The sequence below is a fragment of the Thermoascus crustaceus genome (genome assembly GCF_041956765.1).
Source record: "Thermoascus crustaceus strain CBS 181.67 unplaced genomic scaffold VTN00scaffold_12, whole genome shotgun sequence".
NCBI lineage: Eukaryota > Fungi > Ascomycota > Eurotiomycetes > Eurotiales > Thermoascaceae > Thermoascus > Thermoascus crustaceus.
In genome coordinates, this window is record NW_027192538.1 from 164,423 (window position 1) to 184,582 (window position 20,160).

General features: G+C 49.7%; 8 protein-coding genes across 8 annotated transcripts; 4 read left to right on the forward strand and 4 right to left on the reverse strand.

The window, feature by feature from the left end:
- Window positions 1–1,523: 1,523 nt before the first annotated feature.
- VTN00DRAFT_3103 (uncharacterized protein) lies at window positions 1,524–2,846 on the forward strand (the record flags this gene model as incomplete). Its single annotated transcript, XM_069429384.1, has 5 exons — window positions 1,524–1,567; window positions 1,643–1,827; window positions 1,882–1,988; window positions 2,051–2,640; window positions 2,729–2,846. The coding sequence occupies 5 exons, from the start codon at window positions 1,524–1,526 to the stop codon at window positions 2,844–2,846; spliced, it is 1,044 nt and encodes a 347-aa protein (XP_069283096.1).
- Window positions 2,847–5,249: 2,403 nt separating this feature from the next.
- On the forward strand, window positions 5,250–6,315 carry VTN00DRAFT_3104 (uncharacterized protein; the record flags this gene model as incomplete). Its single annotated transcript, XM_069429385.1, has 2 exons — window positions 5,250–5,349; window positions 5,921–6,315. The coding sequence occupies 2 exons, from the start codon at window positions 5,250–5,252 to the stop codon at window positions 6,313–6,315; spliced, it is 495 nt and encodes a 164-aa protein (XP_069283097.1).
- Window positions 6,316–7,151: 836 nt separating this feature from the next.
- Window positions 7,152–7,802, forward strand: VTN00DRAFT_3105 (uncharacterized protein; the record flags this gene model as incomplete). Its single annotated transcript, XM_069429386.1, has 1 exon — window positions 7,152–7,802. The coding sequence occupies one exon, from the start codon at window positions 7,152–7,154 to the stop codon at window positions 7,800–7,802; it is 651 nt and encodes a 216-aa protein (XP_069283098.1).
- Window positions 7,803–8,744: 942 nt separating this feature from the next.
- Window positions 8,745–9,158, forward strand: VTN00DRAFT_3106 (uncharacterized protein; the record flags this gene model as incomplete). The annotated part of the gene is made up of 1 exon (XM_069429387.1): window positions 8,745–9,158. One exon carries the CDS (start codon window positions 8,745–8,747, stop codon window positions 9,156–9,158), a length of 414 nt encoding a protein of 137 aa, XP_069283099.1.
- Window positions 9,159–9,538: 380 nt separating this feature from the next.
- VTN00DRAFT_3107 (uncharacterized protein) lies at window positions 9,539–10,624 on the reverse strand (the record flags this gene model as incomplete). Its single annotated transcript, XM_069429388.1, has 3 exons — window positions 9,539–9,799; window positions 9,883–10,417; window positions 10,485–10,624. 3 exons carry the CDS (start codon window positions 10,622–10,624, stop codon window positions 9,539–9,541), a joined length of 936 nt encoding a protein of 311 aa, XP_069283100.1.
- A 2,386-nt stretch (window positions 10,625–13,010) lies between these two features.
- VTN00DRAFT_3108 (uncharacterized protein) lies at window positions 13,011–14,785 on the reverse strand (the record flags this gene model as incomplete). The annotated part of the gene is made up of 4 exons (XM_069429389.1): window positions 13,011–13,230; window positions 13,303–13,442; window positions 13,498–13,855; window positions 13,914–14,785. 4 exons carry the CDS (start codon window positions 14,783–14,785, stop codon window positions 13,011–13,013), a joined length of 1,590 nt encoding a protein of 529 aa, XP_069283101.1.
- A 591-nt stretch (window positions 14,786–15,376) lies between these two features.
- Window positions 15,377–16,346, reverse strand: VTN00DRAFT_3109 (uncharacterized protein; the record flags this gene model as incomplete). The annotated part of the gene is made up of 3 exons (XM_069429390.1): window positions 15,377–15,421; window positions 15,484–16,188; window positions 16,266–16,346. 3 exons carry the CDS (start codon window positions 16,344–16,346, stop codon window positions 15,377–15,379), a joined length of 831 nt encoding a protein of 276 aa, XP_069283102.1.
- A 987-nt stretch (window positions 16,347–17,333) lies between these two features.
- Window positions 17,334–19,999, reverse strand: VTN00DRAFT_3110 (uncharacterized protein; the record flags this gene model as incomplete). Its single annotated transcript, XM_069429392.1, has 7 exons — window positions 17,334–18,515; window positions 18,566–18,667; window positions 18,719–18,763; window positions 18,823–19,032; window positions 19,086–19,618; window positions 19,692–19,707; window positions 19,760–19,999. The coding sequence occupies 7 exons, from the start codon at window positions 19,997–19,999 to the stop codon at window positions 17,334–17,336; spliced, it is 2,328 nt and encodes a 775-aa protein (XP_069283103.1).
- Between the last annotated feature and the right edge of the window lie 161 nt (window positions 20,000–20,160).

The window sequence follows — 20,160 nt, forward strand, 5'->3', positions numbered from 1 at the left end:
ACCCAACGGAGAATTGCCGTACTGTGGTTTCTAACAGGAACGAGGACCGCCAACGAGGGGTGAATAGCAGATATCAGAGGAAAGCTGTTCTAGCTGAATTTAGGGGTTGTGGAAAGGTAAGACGGGTGCTTTCGAATGCATCAAGACGGAGAAGATATCTCAGCAGGTGGGACAATGAATGAATTTGAAACCCTTCCCAAATACTTGCATCATCCCGCCTCTTGCCCCCCGGAGTTGCTTGCTGGGCTGATACTTTCGGAAAGAAAGTTTCGGACTAATTAAGGTCAGTCAGACAAACGTCAACAAGCTTCTGAATTTTCCAAACAACTCAACTAGCTAATAATAAATAGAAGTGTTTCTGATTTTCTCGTTCTCGCCCACGAGAAATGGGTAGATAGTGTGGAAACGACTTCCGTAAATCTCCAAGCTTTGACATACGGATGAACCGTCCTAATAGGAATGCGGTCATCAAGTACTATCCAGTATCGATTAGCTCAATTAAAAGACGATACTAGGAGAAAACTGGCTCAACAGAATGGACCGTTCGATTCACACGCAAGTGATGCAGATATAGACGGTATAGAGAAAAAATATAGTTTTGAAGAGAGTAGAGGTGGAGCCAGAGGAACAACTAATTTCTTCTAGAAGAAAGCAGCCTCGCACCTACGAAGTGAATAGGAAAATTAATGCGCTGCTGTAGCTTCGTCAAGGAAAATTACATCGTGGCCTAGCAGTGAAGGGCATGAAATTATTCTGCTGCACCTGAGGCAGGGACGATAAGTCGATGCTGCGCTACATGCAAACGCCATAACACATGCAAACGCATAACACATGCAAACGCATAACACATGCAAACGCATAACACATGCAAACGCCATAACACAATGATTTCTATCTCTTGGTCAGAGCAGCATTTCTCGGATAGCAAGATGAGAGGACAGTTGGCAGGGTGACTGCAGATCTTTGGTGGTGGTATCAGATCTGCAGAGTTCGGCGCTGCGAATCCGGCCCTAGGCTAAACTGTGTTGCAGCTATCAGGAAGTCAACAACACGTCGGATTAAATGTCAATGCATAATGTGAGATACTAATACACATCGTCTGTGATGAAGAAACAGTAAATGTTTAAATAAACGATGGACCAAAGAGCATTCCCAACCACGTGCTCGAATGGCGTCAGCGATGCTTACAAATCAACGCTCCCCGCTGTGCTTGCGGGACGCGGTGGAATTTTCGAGCGTCGCTGACAAAAGCGCAGCAATTAATCATGACCGCTTCTTGCTCCAACGTGGGGCTCTGGTGGGTGACGGAGATGAATGATTATTCAGTATGAGGGTATATATGTATTCACGTTGCAGCGGGATCTCCTGCGTCTTTGATCGTGTCTTCTCATATACGTCATCGACGATTTGACCGTTGAATCCCATTCTCGATACCCGACTTCCTTAAGCTCCAGGCGGGAGTGCTGCTCAATTAATAATTATTCGCGTTTCGAACGATACTGTCTAGATCACGAACAGCAACAATGGCTGAGATACGTCTTCTCTTAACCGGTGCAACTGGGTTTATGTGAGTCGTCTTCAATTCGAGAACCCAGTCAGACCCATGGGGACAGGGTGCTAATATGTCTTCTCTGAAACGCAGTGGTGGATCCGTCCTCTCCGGTCTCCTCGGTTCCCAGAACGACACGATCAAGAAGCTGAAGATCTCCGCACTCGTTAGAAGGGAAGAGCAGGCTCCCGACCTGAAGGCTCGAGGCGTCGAACCGATCCTCTTCAGTGACCTGGACGACTCCGAAGCTATCCGTCGGGCGGCTCGCGAGCATGATGGTGGGTTTTAATTCTCTTGAGATGCTGTCTGCAGCGAGGCTAATGCTCCGGCAGTTGTCATCAACACTGCCAGCGGATACCATGTTGGCGCTGCCAAGGCTTTGGTACAAGGATTGGGAGACCGCAAGAAGGATACTGGGAAGGAGGTCTTCTTTATTCACGTATGCTCCCCCTCTTGTTCACTTCTCTTTCTATACAGACGAACTGACAGCGGTATAAATAGACTTCCGGAACCTCCAACCTCGGTGACTACCCCGTAACAGGCAAGTACCACGAAAACCGTGTCTTCTCCGACGAGGAAGACATCTACGGCTACGAGAAGTCCCGCGAGGCTGTCGACCCATACCCTCAGCGTACGACCGATGTCGTGATCATCGACACGGCCCGCGAAGTCGGGATCAAGACGTACATCATCATGTCTCCCACCATCTACGGCGTCGGGTCCGGTTTCTTCAACAAGCTCTCCATCCAGATCCCACTTCTCACCAAGGTCGCGACCGCGCAGAAGCAGTCTATCGTCATCGGCAACGGTGATGCGGTCTGGAACCACGTCCACATCGCCGACCTGGTCGATCTGTACGTGCTCTTTGTCGAGAAGCTCCTCTCGGGTGCGGACATCCCCAGCAATGAGAAGGGCATCTACTTCTCTGAGACCGGCGAGCAGAGCTGGCGGGAGGTATCTGAGGGCGTTGCCAAGGCTGGCTTCGCTCTGGGGGCCCTGAATACGGCGGATGTGAAGAGCGTCTCCGTGGAGGAGGCTGCCAAGTTGTTTGGTGTTGACGCCCAGCTGGCTGAATTGGGATTTGCTTCCAAGTAGGAAATCCATCTCTTTTTCTGCGTCGTTCACTTTCTGCTCTTTAACATTGTTACGTTGATTGGATTGGCGCTGACCGTCGTATAGCTCCCGAACCAAGTCCATCCTCGCCCACAAAATGTTGGGCTGGAGTCCGAAGCGGACCAAGGACGACTTCTTCGCGACTTTCGAGACGGAGTTCAAGATCATCTATGAAGCGAAATAAATATCCTTCTGGTCTATGTACCTGTGATTGCTGCAGATACCACGTATATATACTGCAACTACGGCATGCATTGCAAATAGATAATAGATGGATAAATGCAACCGCATATGATATCCCGTTGAATCCATCGAAGCGTTTGGAGGATATCTGTTGTTTCTTCACAAGTGCAGTATGCTCAAGTCATATCTTTTGCGTAATGTGATCGCCTGCCATCCTAATATCTACAAGTAACCCAAGAGAATCTTTCCAGTATCATGTCTTCGGAATGTCTACACTCCATAAAAGGCCATTCTAGTGAGGATCTGGCACCTACGACCATAGGGTGTGGAAAACAGGGCTTCCCGTCCGCTCAGCCGTACTTAAGCCACACGCCGGGCGGTTAGTAGTTGGGTGGGTGACCACCAGCGAATCCCGTCTGTTGTAGGTTTTTTTATTTTTATCTTTTTTTTACACTCCTCTCATGGAGGAGCTTGTTGATCTGTTTGCAGAGTGCAGTACATGTATATAATACCTATGCCCTTTCATTGCTGGTACTTAATGGCTCTGCGGATTGCCATTCTACAACCACGTGGTTTTGAAGCGATCTGAAAGTATCTATTAGATATGGTTATAGTAGACCGTAGGAGAAGCCAGTCCAAATCAAAATATAGCAAAAGCGGCAATGTGGATGGGCTTGGACAGAGGAGAAAGAAAGAGGTGACAGAAGATATGGCAACCCACCTACTGTATGTTAAGCTATTAGAGGACCACAACACAGGAAGCCCACTTTATCTTATCGATTTGTTATATAGAATACCAGCACAATCAGAAAAAATACTTTACTCTAGTAATATACTTTCTAATGGATAGAGGAACTATTTGTGCCCAAGGGTCTAGTCCCTATTGGGACTAGCCACCCTACTTCCTCGCGGAATCCAGGTGCACGCCGTTGGCGTGCCTCAACGTCAACTTCCACCTCAACATCAAATTCTTGAGAATCTCAACCCCTTGCTTTTGAACCTCAATATCTCCACAACACCATGGCTGAATCTTATGACAAGATAGAGGATAGAATCTGGAACACTCTGGCTTCTAAGCTGCATATTGTGCATAATTTTATGTTACAGTACAGCCTACAGATACTCAAGGGCGAAGCAGATTAATTCATTAGGATGATGCATCATAATCTATATAGCTTACTACAATCCAGGGATCACTATAATCCAGCAGATAGGTATTTTCAGACAGAACTTATTATGTATACAAGATACTTTTTAACTATAAGAATTGTGACGGCGTGGCAAGAAGCTATATAAGCGAGAGCAGTACGAAGCCGTTGGCTTCGTATCTTAGTCTTTTGCCAGTGGTGCAGCGGTTTGGCTCCTAGAATGCTCCCTAGGAACCACTCCGTGTCAAGAATTAGAACTCTGTAGTCAACATGTTTATCAATTAAGTCTATACAGTTATTTGAAATTCTATCTATTCTAAACTGCCAGTTCAAAGTCAGACCTAGAAAAGGCAAGTTATATTACTTGTCTTCTATTCTTTAAGATAAATTAATAGAACCTGCTTAGAGTTTCAGACCTGTAACGGGAGGCCTAAGACTTCTAGGCTGGGGCTCGTTGGGTTTATCTTGAAGACAGAAGACAAGGGGAAAAGATAAGTAAGTAGGCTGTAGTTACTAGCAATGTTACTATCCTGATTGCTATTTGAGTTGACCACGGGGTTCTAATCCCCATTGTTAAGGAGCGTCTTATATACATGATAAGTTCTGCCCGGAAATACCTATCCGCTGGATCATGAATATGGATCGTAGACTTGATCGTGAGGATGGATCGTAGATGGTCCATTCATGTCACGTTACAGAGTCTCCCCCCGTCAGCCTCGCTGACCGTTCCTAGGCTGCGCTGTAACATTGATGTTGAGCTGGCAGGCACACCGAAGGCGTGCACCCGGATTCCGCGAAGAAGTAGGGTGGCTAGTCCCAATAGGGACTAGACACTTGGGCACGAGTATTCAATTCGTGATAGACAGGAAGTTCTCTTGGTTTGAAGCAGAACTGACCCCTGAGAAACGCAGCCGCAGGTACGGTCACGTGCGGAGATAGAAGAAGAATGCCATATTTTTGCGGATATGTAGCATCCAAGCCACATGGCCATTTTATGAAAGTATTGCAATCCACCATCCATAAAGAGGCCCTTTCTTTTGCCAGCATACTGCATACATGACCGAGCAATGGAAACTGTGGTTCCACTTGTTTCCAATGATGATCGACCCGAGGAGGCAGGATAGTACCGCCAAGTCTGAAACTATGTACGGTAACTAACTTGTACAGACTTTGTCATCCGCACCTGGAGAGTACTTAACAAATTGTACATTTCCACCTAAACAAGAACGAGATACGAGAACGAGAAACACGACACCATGCAAATCCTCAAACCCGCTGCCATCATCCTCTCCTTCTGGGCTGCTGCCGCATCGGCACTCTCAACAGCCGTAGTTGTTAAGAACTTGAATGGGCAGGGTAAAGGGGGAGAGAGAGAGAGAGAGGCGGCAAATGCAGACGAATTGATAGGCCGTCTAAGTTATTATATCCAGTGAGACAGTTCATATCCATTTAGTGAAAAGGGAAGTGTGGTTATACAGTACAGTAAGTGTAGGGCGTCGAACCTCATAGGGCAGCAGGCAGCCCGGGCCGGAAAATATATATACAACTTTAAGCCCTGTCCATGTCTCTGGTCAATGCCAGATCAGTTGCTAGAACATCTTGACAGTAAATGAGAGCTTTAAGGAAAAAAAAGGTTACTGCATGCACATTTTTAACCCTACCACCACAAATCGCATTCCTCTTCTGCGCTGCGACTCCATCATTGGCAGCACCGACCACCGTGCGGCTTGTGGCCCGCAAGGAAGAAGGCACTGTATAACTCCAACCTCAAAAAGCATCAGTAGCCCATCCACGACAGGTAACTGCCATCCCAACTGACCTAAGATCTGACTCGAAGGCAGGAGATCCTAAACCATGTTCTAGCGATGACTTCGGTGACGACGACGCTGAGGATAATGACACCTCTCCTGCCGCTCCTGCTTTCAAGATCCATTCATATTGGCCATTGTTCAAGACACCGCCATCTCCAAAAGCAACGAGGAATCCAAACATCACTCCTCTGGAGCGGGACAGATTATACACATTCCCCACCTGGACAAAAAACAACAAACGAGCAATACGACAGCCATGCACGTCCTCAAATCCGTCGCCTTTTTGCTCAGCGCTGCCACCGCGGCATTAGCAGTGCCCGCATTTGTCGCGCCTCAATCCAAAGACCTCGAGCGCAGGAAAATCCCGGTGGCTCCTGTCGAGACCCTGGAGGACATTCTTCAAGGGACCTGCTGGCCAACATGGGCACCTTGGAACGACAACTCCCATTGCTGTGCGGGGAAATGCCAGCAGAAACCTATCGGCTCGATCTTTGTCAAGGAGTGCGTGTGAAGATGATCCTCTGTATTCAGTTTATTTTTTTTATTTTTTTGTTAAAAGTCCGGATGGTTTCCCACTTTCATGTATGTATTTTCTTTTATCCTGTTCTGATTCTTTACTGATAAAAAGATCTTAGATATCATCCTACTATAGTTCAACCCGCGATTAAGATCACTGTTTTAATCTCTACAGATCTCCTACTGACCTACTCCACCCTCTGTCTAAGATCCAATAAAACAAAAGAATTGAGCTATTAAGAAAGATCGATGATCCATCTAGGCAACCTACCTAATTTAGAACACAGACTAAATTTAAATAAAGTCCCGTGAAGTTTCGACCTAACTTCCTTACGCCCGATTAACTTTACGCCTTGGCAGCACATATGGATCTGCAATGATCAACTGCCGGTCATTCAGGGGATGTAAATCACTTTCGTCAGTGGTCACATACACCTCCTACATACATCAGATACAATGGTGTATTGCATAGCATGGAGAACGGCTCTGCTTTTTCCTCTATCGTTCATACTTGTTGGCATAGCACTGACACAAGTTCACTTCTATATTAACTTGAGATCGGAAAAAGAAAGAGCGCCTAACTTATTTATTTTATTCTCCTTGAGACAGAAACAGAACTTCTGACAGAGTGCATTGAATCTGCACGGTACGGAGTACCATCAAGTAAGACCTACATAGCTACCGACCGACCTAGCCTACCTGCTAGGTAGTCATACCTCCTCCCGACTGTTCCTCCTCTTCCTTTCTTCTGCCGTCCAATAGACCCGTGGACACGGCACGACTCGACTCGACACGCAACCCAACGCAACGCAATAAACCAACCAACCAACCATGCATATCCTCAAACCCGCCTCAATCACCATCTTCTTCCTCTCCGCCGCCACCGCGTCACTCGCAGCACCAGCGCCAGAGCTAGCACCAATCACCAAGACAGGAGTGGGTAGTGCCGACGTCGAGGCCAAAACCAAAACCAAAGCCCGCCGTCAGGACACCAACGATGTTGCTCAACGACTCCAATTCCGGGGAGGAGCAGAAGGAGCAGCGGCGGTAGCGGTCTATCCGCGAGGTTGGAGTGTTGTACCTGGAATGGGGGTGTGGTCGGACTCCGACTTTAAGCCGGAAGATCTTAAACGGTCGGACGGGAACGACGATGAGGATAATGGGGACAATGACAACGATGATGATGACGATGAAGGTGACAATGATGAAGGTGACAATGATGAAGGTGACAATGATGAAGGTGACAATGATGAAGGTGACAATGATGAAGGTGACAATGATAATGAGGATGATGGTGACAGCAAAAACAATGATGAGGAGGATGACGACAATGGGGACAAGGACGACGACGACAGCAAGGAAAAAGACAACAAAGACACCAAAGACGCCGATCACGATAACTTCAACCTCAGCCTCCACCCAAACAGGACGATGACAGTAAAACCCTCCTCGAACACGACGACGACGAGCAAACATACATAAACACAGAGGCAGAACCGGGATTCCTGTGTACTACCACAGTCGTATCCTTATCATTGGCTTTGTTGTCTACCCCTAGATGGCATTAGGTACAGTAGGTACCTACCTACCTATCACAGAATAGAAAGAAGAAAAATCCAATGTTTCTCACATTGCAAAATATATATGTTACAGCACAGCCTAGAGATCACTGATGAGGGGAAGTCATGTGACCATACTGGATCGTCTACGATCCATTCTCACGATCCAGGTCTACGATCCACCTCCATGATCCATTCTCATGATCCATAGTCATGATCCATCGGATAGGTATTTCCGGGCAGAACTCAGCATGTATATAAGACACTCCTTAACCATGGGGATTAGGACCCCGTGGTCAACTCAAATAGCAATCTTGATAGTAACATTGCTAGTAACGGCCTATTCATTCATCTCTTCCTCAAGATAAACCCAACGAGCCTCCGCCTAAGAAGTCTTAGGTCCGCCGTTACAACATACACAAAGAGAGATTGGAGAGAATACTGCAACTACAGTCTATAGAACAGATTAATCTGTCAAAATATATTTAATCCTCATCACTTTCTACATACATTCTAGCACAGAGATATACTGAACCAAACACCCTAACCCAAATCCACTCTACCTAATCAGTACTCAACCCCGATTGGCTGAACCGAACCATATAGCATACGCATTGATCGATAACCGCCCATTACCCCGAATTCAGGGGGAAGTTGACCGCTGCTGCAGAAGAGAGCACGCGACATTGTTTTTCTTTTTGTTTTTCTGTAATTGATAGACCTAGGTGCTCACCTCCATCTTATCACCTTCTTTAAGCGAACTAAACAAGACCTTCATCTATTCCTCTCAATACAGAATCCAAAGACATTGAATTGAACCCATCTCTAAACAAACAAGAAAAAACGAACCCAACCCAACGACACAATGCAAATCCTCAACCTTGTCACCCTCCTCTTCTGCGCCGCTGCTACAGCCACCGCATCCGTGGCAGCACCAACCCCTAACAGCAACCTGGCCAACACCGACGTCAAAGCCGCCACCATCCAAAACCTCTCCCACCTCCAGAAGAACGCAACACACATCGGTATCCCCAAAAGCAAAATGCATCCGCGATCCACCAATTCCACCATCACCACCTCCGACGAGAAAGGCGACCACAAGCTCAAACTGGGCGACGACGACGCCTCCTCCGGGGCCGAGATCGAACTCGAGCAGAAGAAAGGAGGAGACGGGGATGGGGAAGTCGAGGTTCAGCTTGGCAAGGGTGATAATGAATATGAACTTGAACTCGAGAGGGAGGGTGGGCAGTTGGGACTGGAGGTCGAGAAGGATGATTGAATGCGGATAGAGAACTGGGGAGTCCTGCCTAGTACTCGGATGATGATTTCGTGGTCCGGTGGAAGATATCAAATAACACGGAAGGACAGCTAGAACAGGACCAAAAAGAACGGGGTTGACTAGAGCTCCTGTCTTTTTCGGGCAGGACACGGAGTAATGGATCATCACATGTACAGATGTATATACGAAGAGATACAAGGCAGAAGTAATATGACCTTTTATATATCTTTTCATGCCAATAGGGCTGGCGATGAAGTATTTTGCTTGTGATGTTTAAATTTCGCAATGTGTGCATATCCGAATTCAATCCAATGATCAAACAAAGTCGGGTATTAGATGATGGGTATATATCTAATAGTGAACGCCATTATACTTTCCAATCACAACTTCGCCCCCTTCCCTCTCCGCTGCAGCTCGACGATATACACAACATGGTGACTCAGCGCGAGGATATCGCCCTTCTCATCCATGATCTGCAGGCTAACATCATACCGCCCGTGGCTAACCTTGTTCGAGTAGGATCTTATCATGACCCATTCGAGGCCCTCGACGCGCTTCTTGAACTCGACGGAGAGGCAGAGCGTCGAGAGGGCGTATTTTCGGTAGAAGCCGGACCAGTGGGTTGCTGGTGGCTGTAGGGGCTGTTTTCATGATCCACAGTTAGTCATTGATCACAAGGTTATTCCGCACGACACCAAATCTGGCGCGGAGACAGTGTGCTCACCGTGTCCGCGAGGAACGCCAACGTCAAAGTATCAATCTTCGACCCGTCCTTGAAACTCAGCCAGACTTCCCGGATATGGCCTCCCAAACGATGACCCCATCGGCCGTCGTCAGACTGAGGCGCGATCCACCGCAGCTTGCTCGTGACCGGGGTTGCCTCCGCGATGGGGTCTGTTATCTTTGTGCACTGAGTCTCCCGGTTCGGTAAATCGGCCGATATGATGGGCTCGGTCTCCTGAGAGACCCCCTTTTCCTTGGAAAGGTTGCCCTGCGTGATGATCGCAAAAGTCGAACATGCTCCTTCCGCCGACGATTCCGTCCTAGGTTTTGTGGATAGTTCAACCTTCATAACGCACTGCCTCGGTGACGATCGCAGAATCTGACAAGCGACAAAGACTTTCCCCGCGGCAATCGGCCTCAGGAACTGGATGAAGACGTTGATCGGGTCCGGATATCTGCCTTCACCGAATTTAGCGTCGACGTACTTCCGTGTTGCTGCAAGCATCACGGTGTCTAAGAAGCCTCCGAGAACAGCTCTGTTGTCGGGGTCAGCCTGTATGTCGCTTGTGCCTATTGCTGACCACATTGCCGCTGCCAACGTACATCTGCGTTGTCCATTCTGGCGATATATTTATCGAAAACTGACCAGGAGTGTCCTCAGCGGAGAGGGAGGAGATCGCTTCAAGTAGGGAGGTATTGATCTTTCGGGATGTCATTTGGGTACACGGCTTCTGCTGTGCCATGGTTCTCCGTCGAGGGTATCAGTATGCAAGCCTTTTGGCAGAAGCTGTAAGGCGAAAGCAGAGAGCCTATTCGATCGGAAATATACTCGAGGAAACGGCTGACAGGTATGCACAAAGGCTAAACGAGAGACGGGGTTCGGAGAAGAAAAAAAGGTCCATGGAGAATCGAGGAGTTTCCCAGAAAGACGAAGAAGCTCACACAGCAGCTAGGGACAGAGCCTTATCTGAAGAACAGGCTGTCAGTCGGGACATGATCCGCTCCGGTTCCAGGTTCTAGGAACCCCAGAAATGTGGCCATCGCGGAGCCTTGGGGTTGTCAGGTTGAATTTTGGGCCTGAACGGTGCCTGCTTGGAACCAAGTGTGATCGACAGTCCCGAAGAAAGAACGAGCCGAGGCACGTCAAGAGGCCCACTAAGACAAAGAGAGCATTAAGCCAGCAGCCGTTTGTGATGAGTAACAGTTGACTAACTGCTCTGTGCGAATCACTTCTACCTCGCTGAAGCTGTTTGTGTCTGGAAAGTTGAACGATCTGGAGCTACTGTCACTATTGCGCCCCGGTGGAGAAGCGTTCCCGAAGATCCCGTCGTGGCAGATGCCCAGCGTTCTCCGGCATGGAAGGCTGTGGAGCCGCTCCAATCAGTTCGCAGCGTTATCTGTCATCTCTGCCATGTGTTGTTTTTGGCTCTCAAAAAATTAGAAATCTTCTAAATTGAAGACCATATCACATGTCAGTATCCCAACCTGAAACAGAGACTATACTCTTACTACTGCCTTGAATGCACAGATTTGATATCTCTGAAATTGCTAACTCATTGGCAGCGCCAGGACCCGTATCCGCGGCTCCTTACGGGGCGCAGTCCTTGCCGCGATCTGCGCACGATTGATCGGAATGCAGATCGCCAAGCTGCCGTCGCTGTGCGGCTCCTGCAAAGCTCCCAGAATTCAAGGAGTCAATCAGGGGATCCGATCCTGGGATCAAGAAAGCCTTGATGCGGCTTAAACACGGCCAATGAAAGCAGACAATCTGCAGCCCGCCACATCAAACGACACGTAAAGCATCGAGTAAACGCTGCTAGGAATGGTTCAACAGGTTTCCCTCAACACAAGCAGATACTAGAAAGCCGTCTGCCACGCGGACGATTCTATTCACCGGCATACAGAAGCACCTCGGAAACTGGGTTTCGGCTAAAAGATCAGATATGCATGTGAATATAGCGGTGACGGTGCCGTCAGTGAGCTGCTATGATTTTGACGTGCTGATCCCGCTCTCTCGTCTCAACAAACCCCTAGCTTGCACTGCAGCTAATACGATAAATAAATCACGTGTCGACAGGGATCAGGGATCAAAAAGTTAAGGTTTAACTTTTCAGAGATCCCTGCGTCTGCTGCTTTGTCAAAGAACCCTTAATACGGAGTAATAATTCCAATTCCAAGTCTGAGGCATATGCACTCCACACTCACCCGAGCAGGGAAGAACCTGGTATAAACAAGTGTCCCAGTCTTCAGACATCCAACATGACTCAGTCTGAAACCGGTAGAATGGAAGTTCTTTGTCATAATTGGAAGCCACCTTGCACTTCAAGACTCTTGGGGAGTGATCCATTGTCAGAGCATAAACGCACACCGCCACACGAACACAACTCTTCTATTTCTCCAGTTAGGAATGCAGAATAGTCGCCTAAGGCATATACGAACTCCAGGACGGCAGTGCGGGGAGAACCTAACCTCCCTATGGATCTCTCCCGTCCCGTCCCATCGCATCCCGCGTCGCGCTCGGGGAAAATTATCCCGAAGCACCGACCTAGGTACCTGCCGATGGGCTCGAATCTTCAGAACTCCGGGATTATGTGTCACGTACCTTAGATAGGTAGGTATCTTTATTGCAGACTGCTGCATTCCGGAGAATAGAAAAAGCTGTTCAAGTGCTGTTGATGGTCCGGATTCACAACTCCAACTGTAGTAAACGCGTCTCCAGCAGAAAATCCAAGTAGTCTCGAGGATGCGTGCTACTAAAATAAATAAAGCTATGAGAACAAACGAACCATCAAGGTCTTTCAATCGGCGACAGGTCCTGAATATCGTTGTCATTCTTAATCTCGACAACTTCTCAGCGTAGGTTGTAACATGAGAAGTTTGGTGGGTGGGCGAAGGGATTTATTTATAAAAGTGACGAGGTAGCTGCACCTTCCATAAGTGGACGACTTGACTAACTTCCATTTATGGAAAGTGCGTTCCTGTCCCCCATCGAGGTATGCAATCTGGAGATCCTCTGATGGTTTATTACTCTGTGAAGCCAATGCAACAACTCTTCTTTCTCGCAGGATAAGCTGCTAATATGCTATCCGATGTACAATGTATAATCTACTCGGGCTAAAACCACATACTCTACACAGTCTCGCTCTTTCCATGCGTAGACTCAGCCGGAACCTCCTCATGATGAGTCGCGCCGATTCCGACGTCCTTGACCTCCAGATGCTTCTCCCTTGCCTCCTCGATGAGCGCGTCCAGTTTGGAGTGGCCGGGCTTGGTCTCCCACGGCCACGGGCCGCCCTTGCCGAACATCTCCTCGATCTCTTCGATCGTCTTGCCGCAGGTTTCGGGGTATCTGAAAGTGTTTACGTCGGTTAGAAATGCCAAAGCAAAGGGATATGTGTGGATATGGTTCAAGGCCACTCACGTAAAGAAGACCTGGACGGCGGCGCCCACGCACAGGACGCCAAAGACGATGAACAGCTTCCATGTGATGTTGGCAAAGCCTGGGGGGACGAAGAGGCCCAGCGCGAAGTTGAACAGCCAGTTCCCGACGGCGGCGATGCCCTGTGAGATGATCGTCAGTCTGGATGCCACTGGGTAGGAAAACATGGGATACTACCATTCCAGTTGCTCGCGTCTCGAGTGACCACACCTCTGCAGCGTAGACCCATGCCACCGGCGCAAGAGTCAAGGCGTAGACGATAATCAGCAGATAGGAAAAGGCAATGACCGTGTGCGCCTTGGAGCCTTGCACGCGAATAAGCACGTTCAGGTTGCTGTCGACGCCTTCCGGCACGTACTCGCCCGAGGACAAGACTCCGCCCACGACGAAGTGGCAGACTGCCATCCCCAGTGCGCCGTGCATGAGCAGGCCCCGGCGAGTAGTCTTGTCGATGTAGAAGAAGATGACCGATGTGAAGATGATGAAGAGGGCATATTGGATTCCGGATGAGACTAGGAGAATGTTGCCCTTGAGACTGTACACATCATTAGACGTCACGGCTTCGAGTAGCATGTCTGGGGGGGCTAGCATACTCCGCCATCTGGAAGACATATACAACGTAATATGTCATGACATTTGCACCGCTCAGTTGCTGCCAGGCCTGGACTGTGAAGCCTGTCAGGGTCCGGCGCCACATCCCGTTATACACGAACTTGCGCCACCCTGGGGCTGCTGAGCGTTCGGCCGCCAGCACAGTAGTAATCTCCTCCCATTCCGCAACGACCAGAGGATCGTTGACATCGCCCCCGGCCTGGATCCTGGCAAGAGTCGTAATGGCTTCCTCTGAGCGATCCACCTTGGCCAGCCAGCGTGGAGATCGAGGAAGAAATGGCAGACCCAGCATCAAGAGCACGCAGGGCACAAACTGCAATCCCCAAGCGGTACGGAACGACGCCGGACCGGGTATAAACGAGCAGCCATATCCGATAAAGAACATGATGAAGATACCCCATTCAATAGCCAACTGCTGAATGACGATGATCGAACCGCGCTTCTCCTTCTTCGCAATCTCCGCCAGATACACCGGCACCTGGCTCGACGTGATACCGACGCAGACGCCATTAAGCACTCTCCCAGCCATGAGCGTGCCAAACCCACTCACGCCAGCCTGGATCGCCGTCCCCGCGAGCCACCACAGGCACGCAAACATGATCGAGTCCCGACGGCCGATCCTGTCGGAGACCGGGCCCGCTATGATCGAGCCGACCACGGAGCCTGCCGCGAGAGCGGAACCGATGGCGCCCTGGCGGACCCCGTGCGGGTTCTCGAAGAAGTCGAGGTACTGATCGGTGCCGATGATGGCTGACATGGACGAGATGTCGAAGCCGAAGAGCATCCCGCCCACCGTCGCTATGATGGCGACGAAGTAGGTGTTGTAGATCTTGGGGAATGTTGGTAACTTCATGATGGGCGAACCCAAAATGCTGCATAAACAACGGTTGATAGCCCGTAGCACCAATTTTCAGGGTCTGAGATCGTGCTCGAAGTCGAGGGGTTGTGCACTCCCTTTTATAATCCCCGAATGGCCGGCGGATCGCCGCTTCGAAATTCATCTGGGGAAACCATGTGGGATTCTCCGCGTGGCCCTCATTTAGCTATTAGGGTTGCAGTTGGCATTTGCACCGTTACCAGGCCTGGACTCAAGGACGGAGAACCATTGGCCAGAGGTGTAGCTGATGCGGGACGAATTCATGTCAGCGGCGTGAGATATGCCGAATAGACAGATGGGGTAGCGGGGAGAAACGCGGAGGAGGCTTGCGCCGTTGTGGTATTTCTCCGGCGGGGTTAACACGCCTACGGGGTCTCGAACACAAGTTACTTACAGAGCACCATTTAAAATGCATATCAGATGGATTTATATCGAGACTCTATCTCTATTCTATACAGAGATGGTAACTTGCATACACATAAAGCATTCGTAAACCTCAACCGTTACACCACCGATCGACATATGGCCGGCACTGTACGCATGGAATGTACCGTACATACGGTGAGATCAAGCCTTCTCTTCGCCAACGCACCGGGTGATCTCAACAGCATCCTATGGCTCGGATTAGCAACGTTTCCCTATTGTGATCCTGCTTAGAAGGCATCTAGACTTACCTGTTTTCCAAGGGACCCCACCTCGTAGTAAGGCTTGCTCTCGTACACAAGATTCGGGTTCCCCGGGAAATCAAATTCCAGCTCCGGATCCTTCTCGTGCTTCTTCGCCATCTCACGCTTCTTCTGAACATCACTGCGCACATACTCGAGGTACTCCGGCGCCCCGGGGATGATCACATTATCCGCAGCCAGCACGGTACCAGGCTGGATCAACCCATAATGCTCACAGAGCTTCAGGTCGATCGTATAGAACGGCTTGTGGTGGTCCAGGAACATCAACTCGATCTTCTTCAGCTCCCCACTCGTGTAAAGTTCGTGCAGGCACCGACTGCTCGGGCCGACGACGAACCTCACAATGTCCCTCAGGCCCGCCAGGTCAACGAGTTGGTTGGCCACGGCCGCAAACTCCGGGTTCAGCTCCAGGCTGAGAAAGCGCTTCCCGCCCACGCGGCGGAGCGCGTCGCCGAACAGGATCGCAGAGTAGCCCACGAAGCCACCCAGCTCGATTATGGTCTCGGGCTTGACCTCCTCGATGAGGTCCGTGACGAATTTGCCCTTGGGGGCGCCGACGTTCATCAGGTGGCGCTTGTTTTCGGCGAAGTCATCGATGGCGGCGAGGACCTTCTGCGGGTTGCCTTTGAGTTCGGAGAGGTTGGGGAGGGTGTAGATGTAGTTGAGCAGTTGGAGGTGACGGTCGCCTTGGTCCTGCTATGATGTTAGTAACGGGGAATTAATAAGAGATCCCGATGTCAGGGACCAATCTATCAAGTTAGGTAACTCACCGGGAATTTCCATTTTGCCTGGTACTCTTGGACCTGGAAGTTGGCCTTTTCTGCAGCGGGGATGTCCACTGTAGTAGCCATGTTAAATTCAGACGGTTTACCACAAATTGGCAGCGATGAAGTTTTTGATCCTGTCTTTTCTGAAGACTTCGTCAAGACACAGCCGTAGTCTTTGTATCTATAATGCTTGAGTAAATGAAGGGCGTCCAATCTGTCTATATATACTTACGTACCGTCGGCCATTTTCCATATACCTCGGACATAGCTACCAGATTAGATAGCCCCCCCACCACACTGTGGGGATCTCGTATTCACGCCGCTTGCGTGGCCATGAGCAAAGAAGATGTTTTGACGATCTGCATATGCACCGTTCAGGTAGCTATCCGGTACCGCCACGACTAGGTATCATCATTCGGCCGACCTCTTATCAGATCTAGCTCGTCAGCAAAAGAGCAATCCATCCAATCACGTAGTCGGACGACATCGGAATCGTTGATGCCGAATCAGCATCTTACAGCAGCTGCTACATATCCGAGGCACCTGTTCGCTCGTTCGGCGTGATGAGACGCCGATTCTTCTAGTTCGCGGCCTCGGAGAACGGGGATATGCTGATTCATCCGCTCGTGTGGTCGGGTTTAAGGGGATGAGGGGCTCGACGGGTTGTGAATTGGACCGGTCTCACCCATCTGTATGGTTGTATACAACTATATGCCGTGCTCCTTCGATAGTTTTGTGGGCACTCGATAATCTGGCCGTCTATCATCAATAGATTCTAGATGCGTTGGAGAAATACGAAGCTGCTTAACAAGCATGCGCCCGGTCTTGGCAACGCTATTGGCAGATCGACGCGGCAGCGGATTGGCTCGTTGTCCCCCGTCACAACGGTATACCGAATTTTCAAACTCCTCGCTCGTTTCAGCAAAAGTTCCACAAGAACATGAGACGTACCAGTCACGGCATGGTTACGCAGTTATCGTTCCATTTCCAGTCACTCGAAATAATCCCCAGAGAGAGCCCGTAGGGACTATACGATGATGATCCCAGATCGACATTCAATTGATCATCGTTCTAATGGCACAGAGCGATCCACTGATCCACGATATCCTCCATATCGTGGGCAATGCCCCACTGAGAGGATAGGCAGCGGAATAGCTTCTGCATAGAATTAAGCTCATATAGTAGATTTCTCGTCGTCCCCGCAGTCCCTGCCGCACTCCGCTCGCCACGTATATATTGTTTGGTCTCAGAGTCCACTGTAGTCGTACTAAGCCCTTCAAGGTCTACCGTTGTTTCTGCTTTGGGAAACAGGACACCTGGCCAAACGATAGTTCGCGGAAGGTTGACTGTATTGAACCCAGCCAGCGAGAAGACAACGTAGACCGTTGCCGCTGCGAACAGCGAGCTTGGCATATGGATTACATGTGCCCGGCCCCTGGGTAGTTGCTCGACGATGTCCTGGATTGCCACAGAGTGCAGCAGCGCCATGCGGGCATCCTCCGTGGTCACCCACTTGACTGGGTCGAATGCAGACTTCATAGCCTTTCCGGCTCCGGAAACATAGTTGGAAATGTTGTAGCTGGAACATATGTACCCGCAGAGTAGAGACGAACTTATGACAGTATCGAGGCATATGGTATGCCATCGAAGAAGGATCTCCAGTCTTTCTGCATTCGAGAGATGAATGTTCACAGTAATATTCTCGTGCACTTGAACCAGTGCTCTACGTACGTCCGATCTGGTAGGGACGCCAACAGCGACTTCACCTTCGTCGCAATCTGAGACAAGAGACTGGAGTCCTTCCAGGATTACTCTGAGCGAAAATGCCGGAAATTGGTCATGTAAAAGAAGAGGATTGCCTCCCGGAGGGAAAAGCTGACGGAAAACGAATCGGAATGACAGCTGATCTGTTACGTGAGAACGCATGTGGACCAGCCACTCGTCAGCAGTGCTGGCGTCGAAAGCAGCGTCACTGCTCGGAAGGCTGAGCTGGTTAGCAACATGGCGAACTGAAGTACTATCCCCTGACATTTGGGACACCAGGCCGTCCAGGATGTAGTAGGCCAGAAGTGCACGCTGTTGAATCTCTCTCGATGCCCATATTCTCCATTGACGCTCCTTTTCTGGACTAGGAGCACTCGTAGATGGCAGGTTGCCCAAGCAATACGGCTCACTGTCGAACATGCCGCAATGTCTCGCCCAGAAGAATCCGAGAGCACGGAATATTTGACTAGTAGTACGGATAGCCCTGTTCTGTACGCCATGTTAGTAAAAGGGCATGGAACGCTGAGTAGGTTCCGTACCTTTGATAGAGCTCCGTACACCTGACCCAGGAGAGCAGTTAGGACAAGCTGCACTCCTTTACAGGCATCGTAAGGGCCGCGATGCGATATCAGGGTTTGCCACTATGAGGAATCAGCCGTAAGCTCCCTGGGGAAGGACTGGTAGTTCATTACAGAAGTTGCGACTGCGGTGTGGGCGAGACGCCATAAAGCTTCCCCCTGGAATTTTATGTGAGCATGACACACGTAATCTCGGCATGATTACCAGAACGGCTCACTTTTGCAATCGAATCCTTGGGTCCGAGGTATAAGGACCCGATAGCAATAGCATTAAGCAGTAGAGGATGCGTGCACTCCCGAAAGACGAATGTCGCTCGATGCAGAATCGGGAAGGTAGGGATAAAGCGGACGAAGAACATGTGCAGGCACTCATCCAGGAAAACAGATGTGATAGAAGTAGCCTTTACAGCAGCCGTGACACTGGAGGACTAGAATATCATGAGCTTCAGAGCAGACAACGATAAATCGCAGTAATCCTCACAGAGCTGGTGACCATCTCCGTCACATCGCGCACTGCCTGATGCCCTCCACCCAAAGGGATAGCGCCAATCGATGAGCATCGATCGTCGAATGAGCTGGGTGATTCGAAGTTGACATTATTCATCTGCTGCATGATGGGCGGAAAGGGAAGCGTCCCCAATGGTATCTGCCATTGATCTGTAGCATCAGATGACATTATCTTCTGAAAGAGGTCTTCAGAATCGGGCCAAATGAGCGCGAAGTCCAGCTCTGTCGCCGGCGTCGCATTTTGAAGACCGGAAGGCTCCCCTGACACTGACTCTGTCCAGGTCTGCTCGTTTGTAGAAACGCTTGCGGTGGTCACCCCAGCAGCCTGACCACCGTTCCATGATGGAATGGTATCACATGTGGCAGGTCCAGATGTAGGAGTTGAGGACGGAGAAGGACGCTTGTTACTCTCTCTGCGGGTGTGCAGCCTTTCATGGCGAGTGAGAGCATCTTGGCGGGCAAAGGGTCGTTTGCACGTCTTGCATACAAACGGTTTGGATCCCGTATCTTGATGTAGTCATGTTATCGTCAGCTTGGAGGTCTGGTAATTACCAACCGCCGTGTAGAACTTGTCTCTTACGGCTGCGTTCATGTCTCTGCACCGATGTTAGTGATCGAAACAGGATATAATTCTTGAATTTCTGATACCCTGAGATGTTCCGCCTTAGAAAATGCCTTATGGCATTCCTTGCACACTAGTTTCCGTGTGCCATTAAGAGAGGTCTCGGTCATGGTGATGATGGATTCGCTGTCACTGCTGAAGACGAGACCGCGAAGTGTGGGGAGACGCGTGGAGAGATAAAGACGTGTGGGGAACGGATATCCGATAAGCCCGGCCGAGTAACGGAGTTTCCCCTGACTCTCGGAAAACAATCGCCGACGTCTCATTTTTGTTTTATAACCATGTACTGAATATCTTGGCTATTTGCATTATCATTCATATATGCTTCATATATATGCTCAGATTTCCACTATTGCTGATGCAGTGCTACCAACTGTTCTGTCCCGATGCTCCTTCGCCACACCAAAGACCTGGACCAGATAGACAT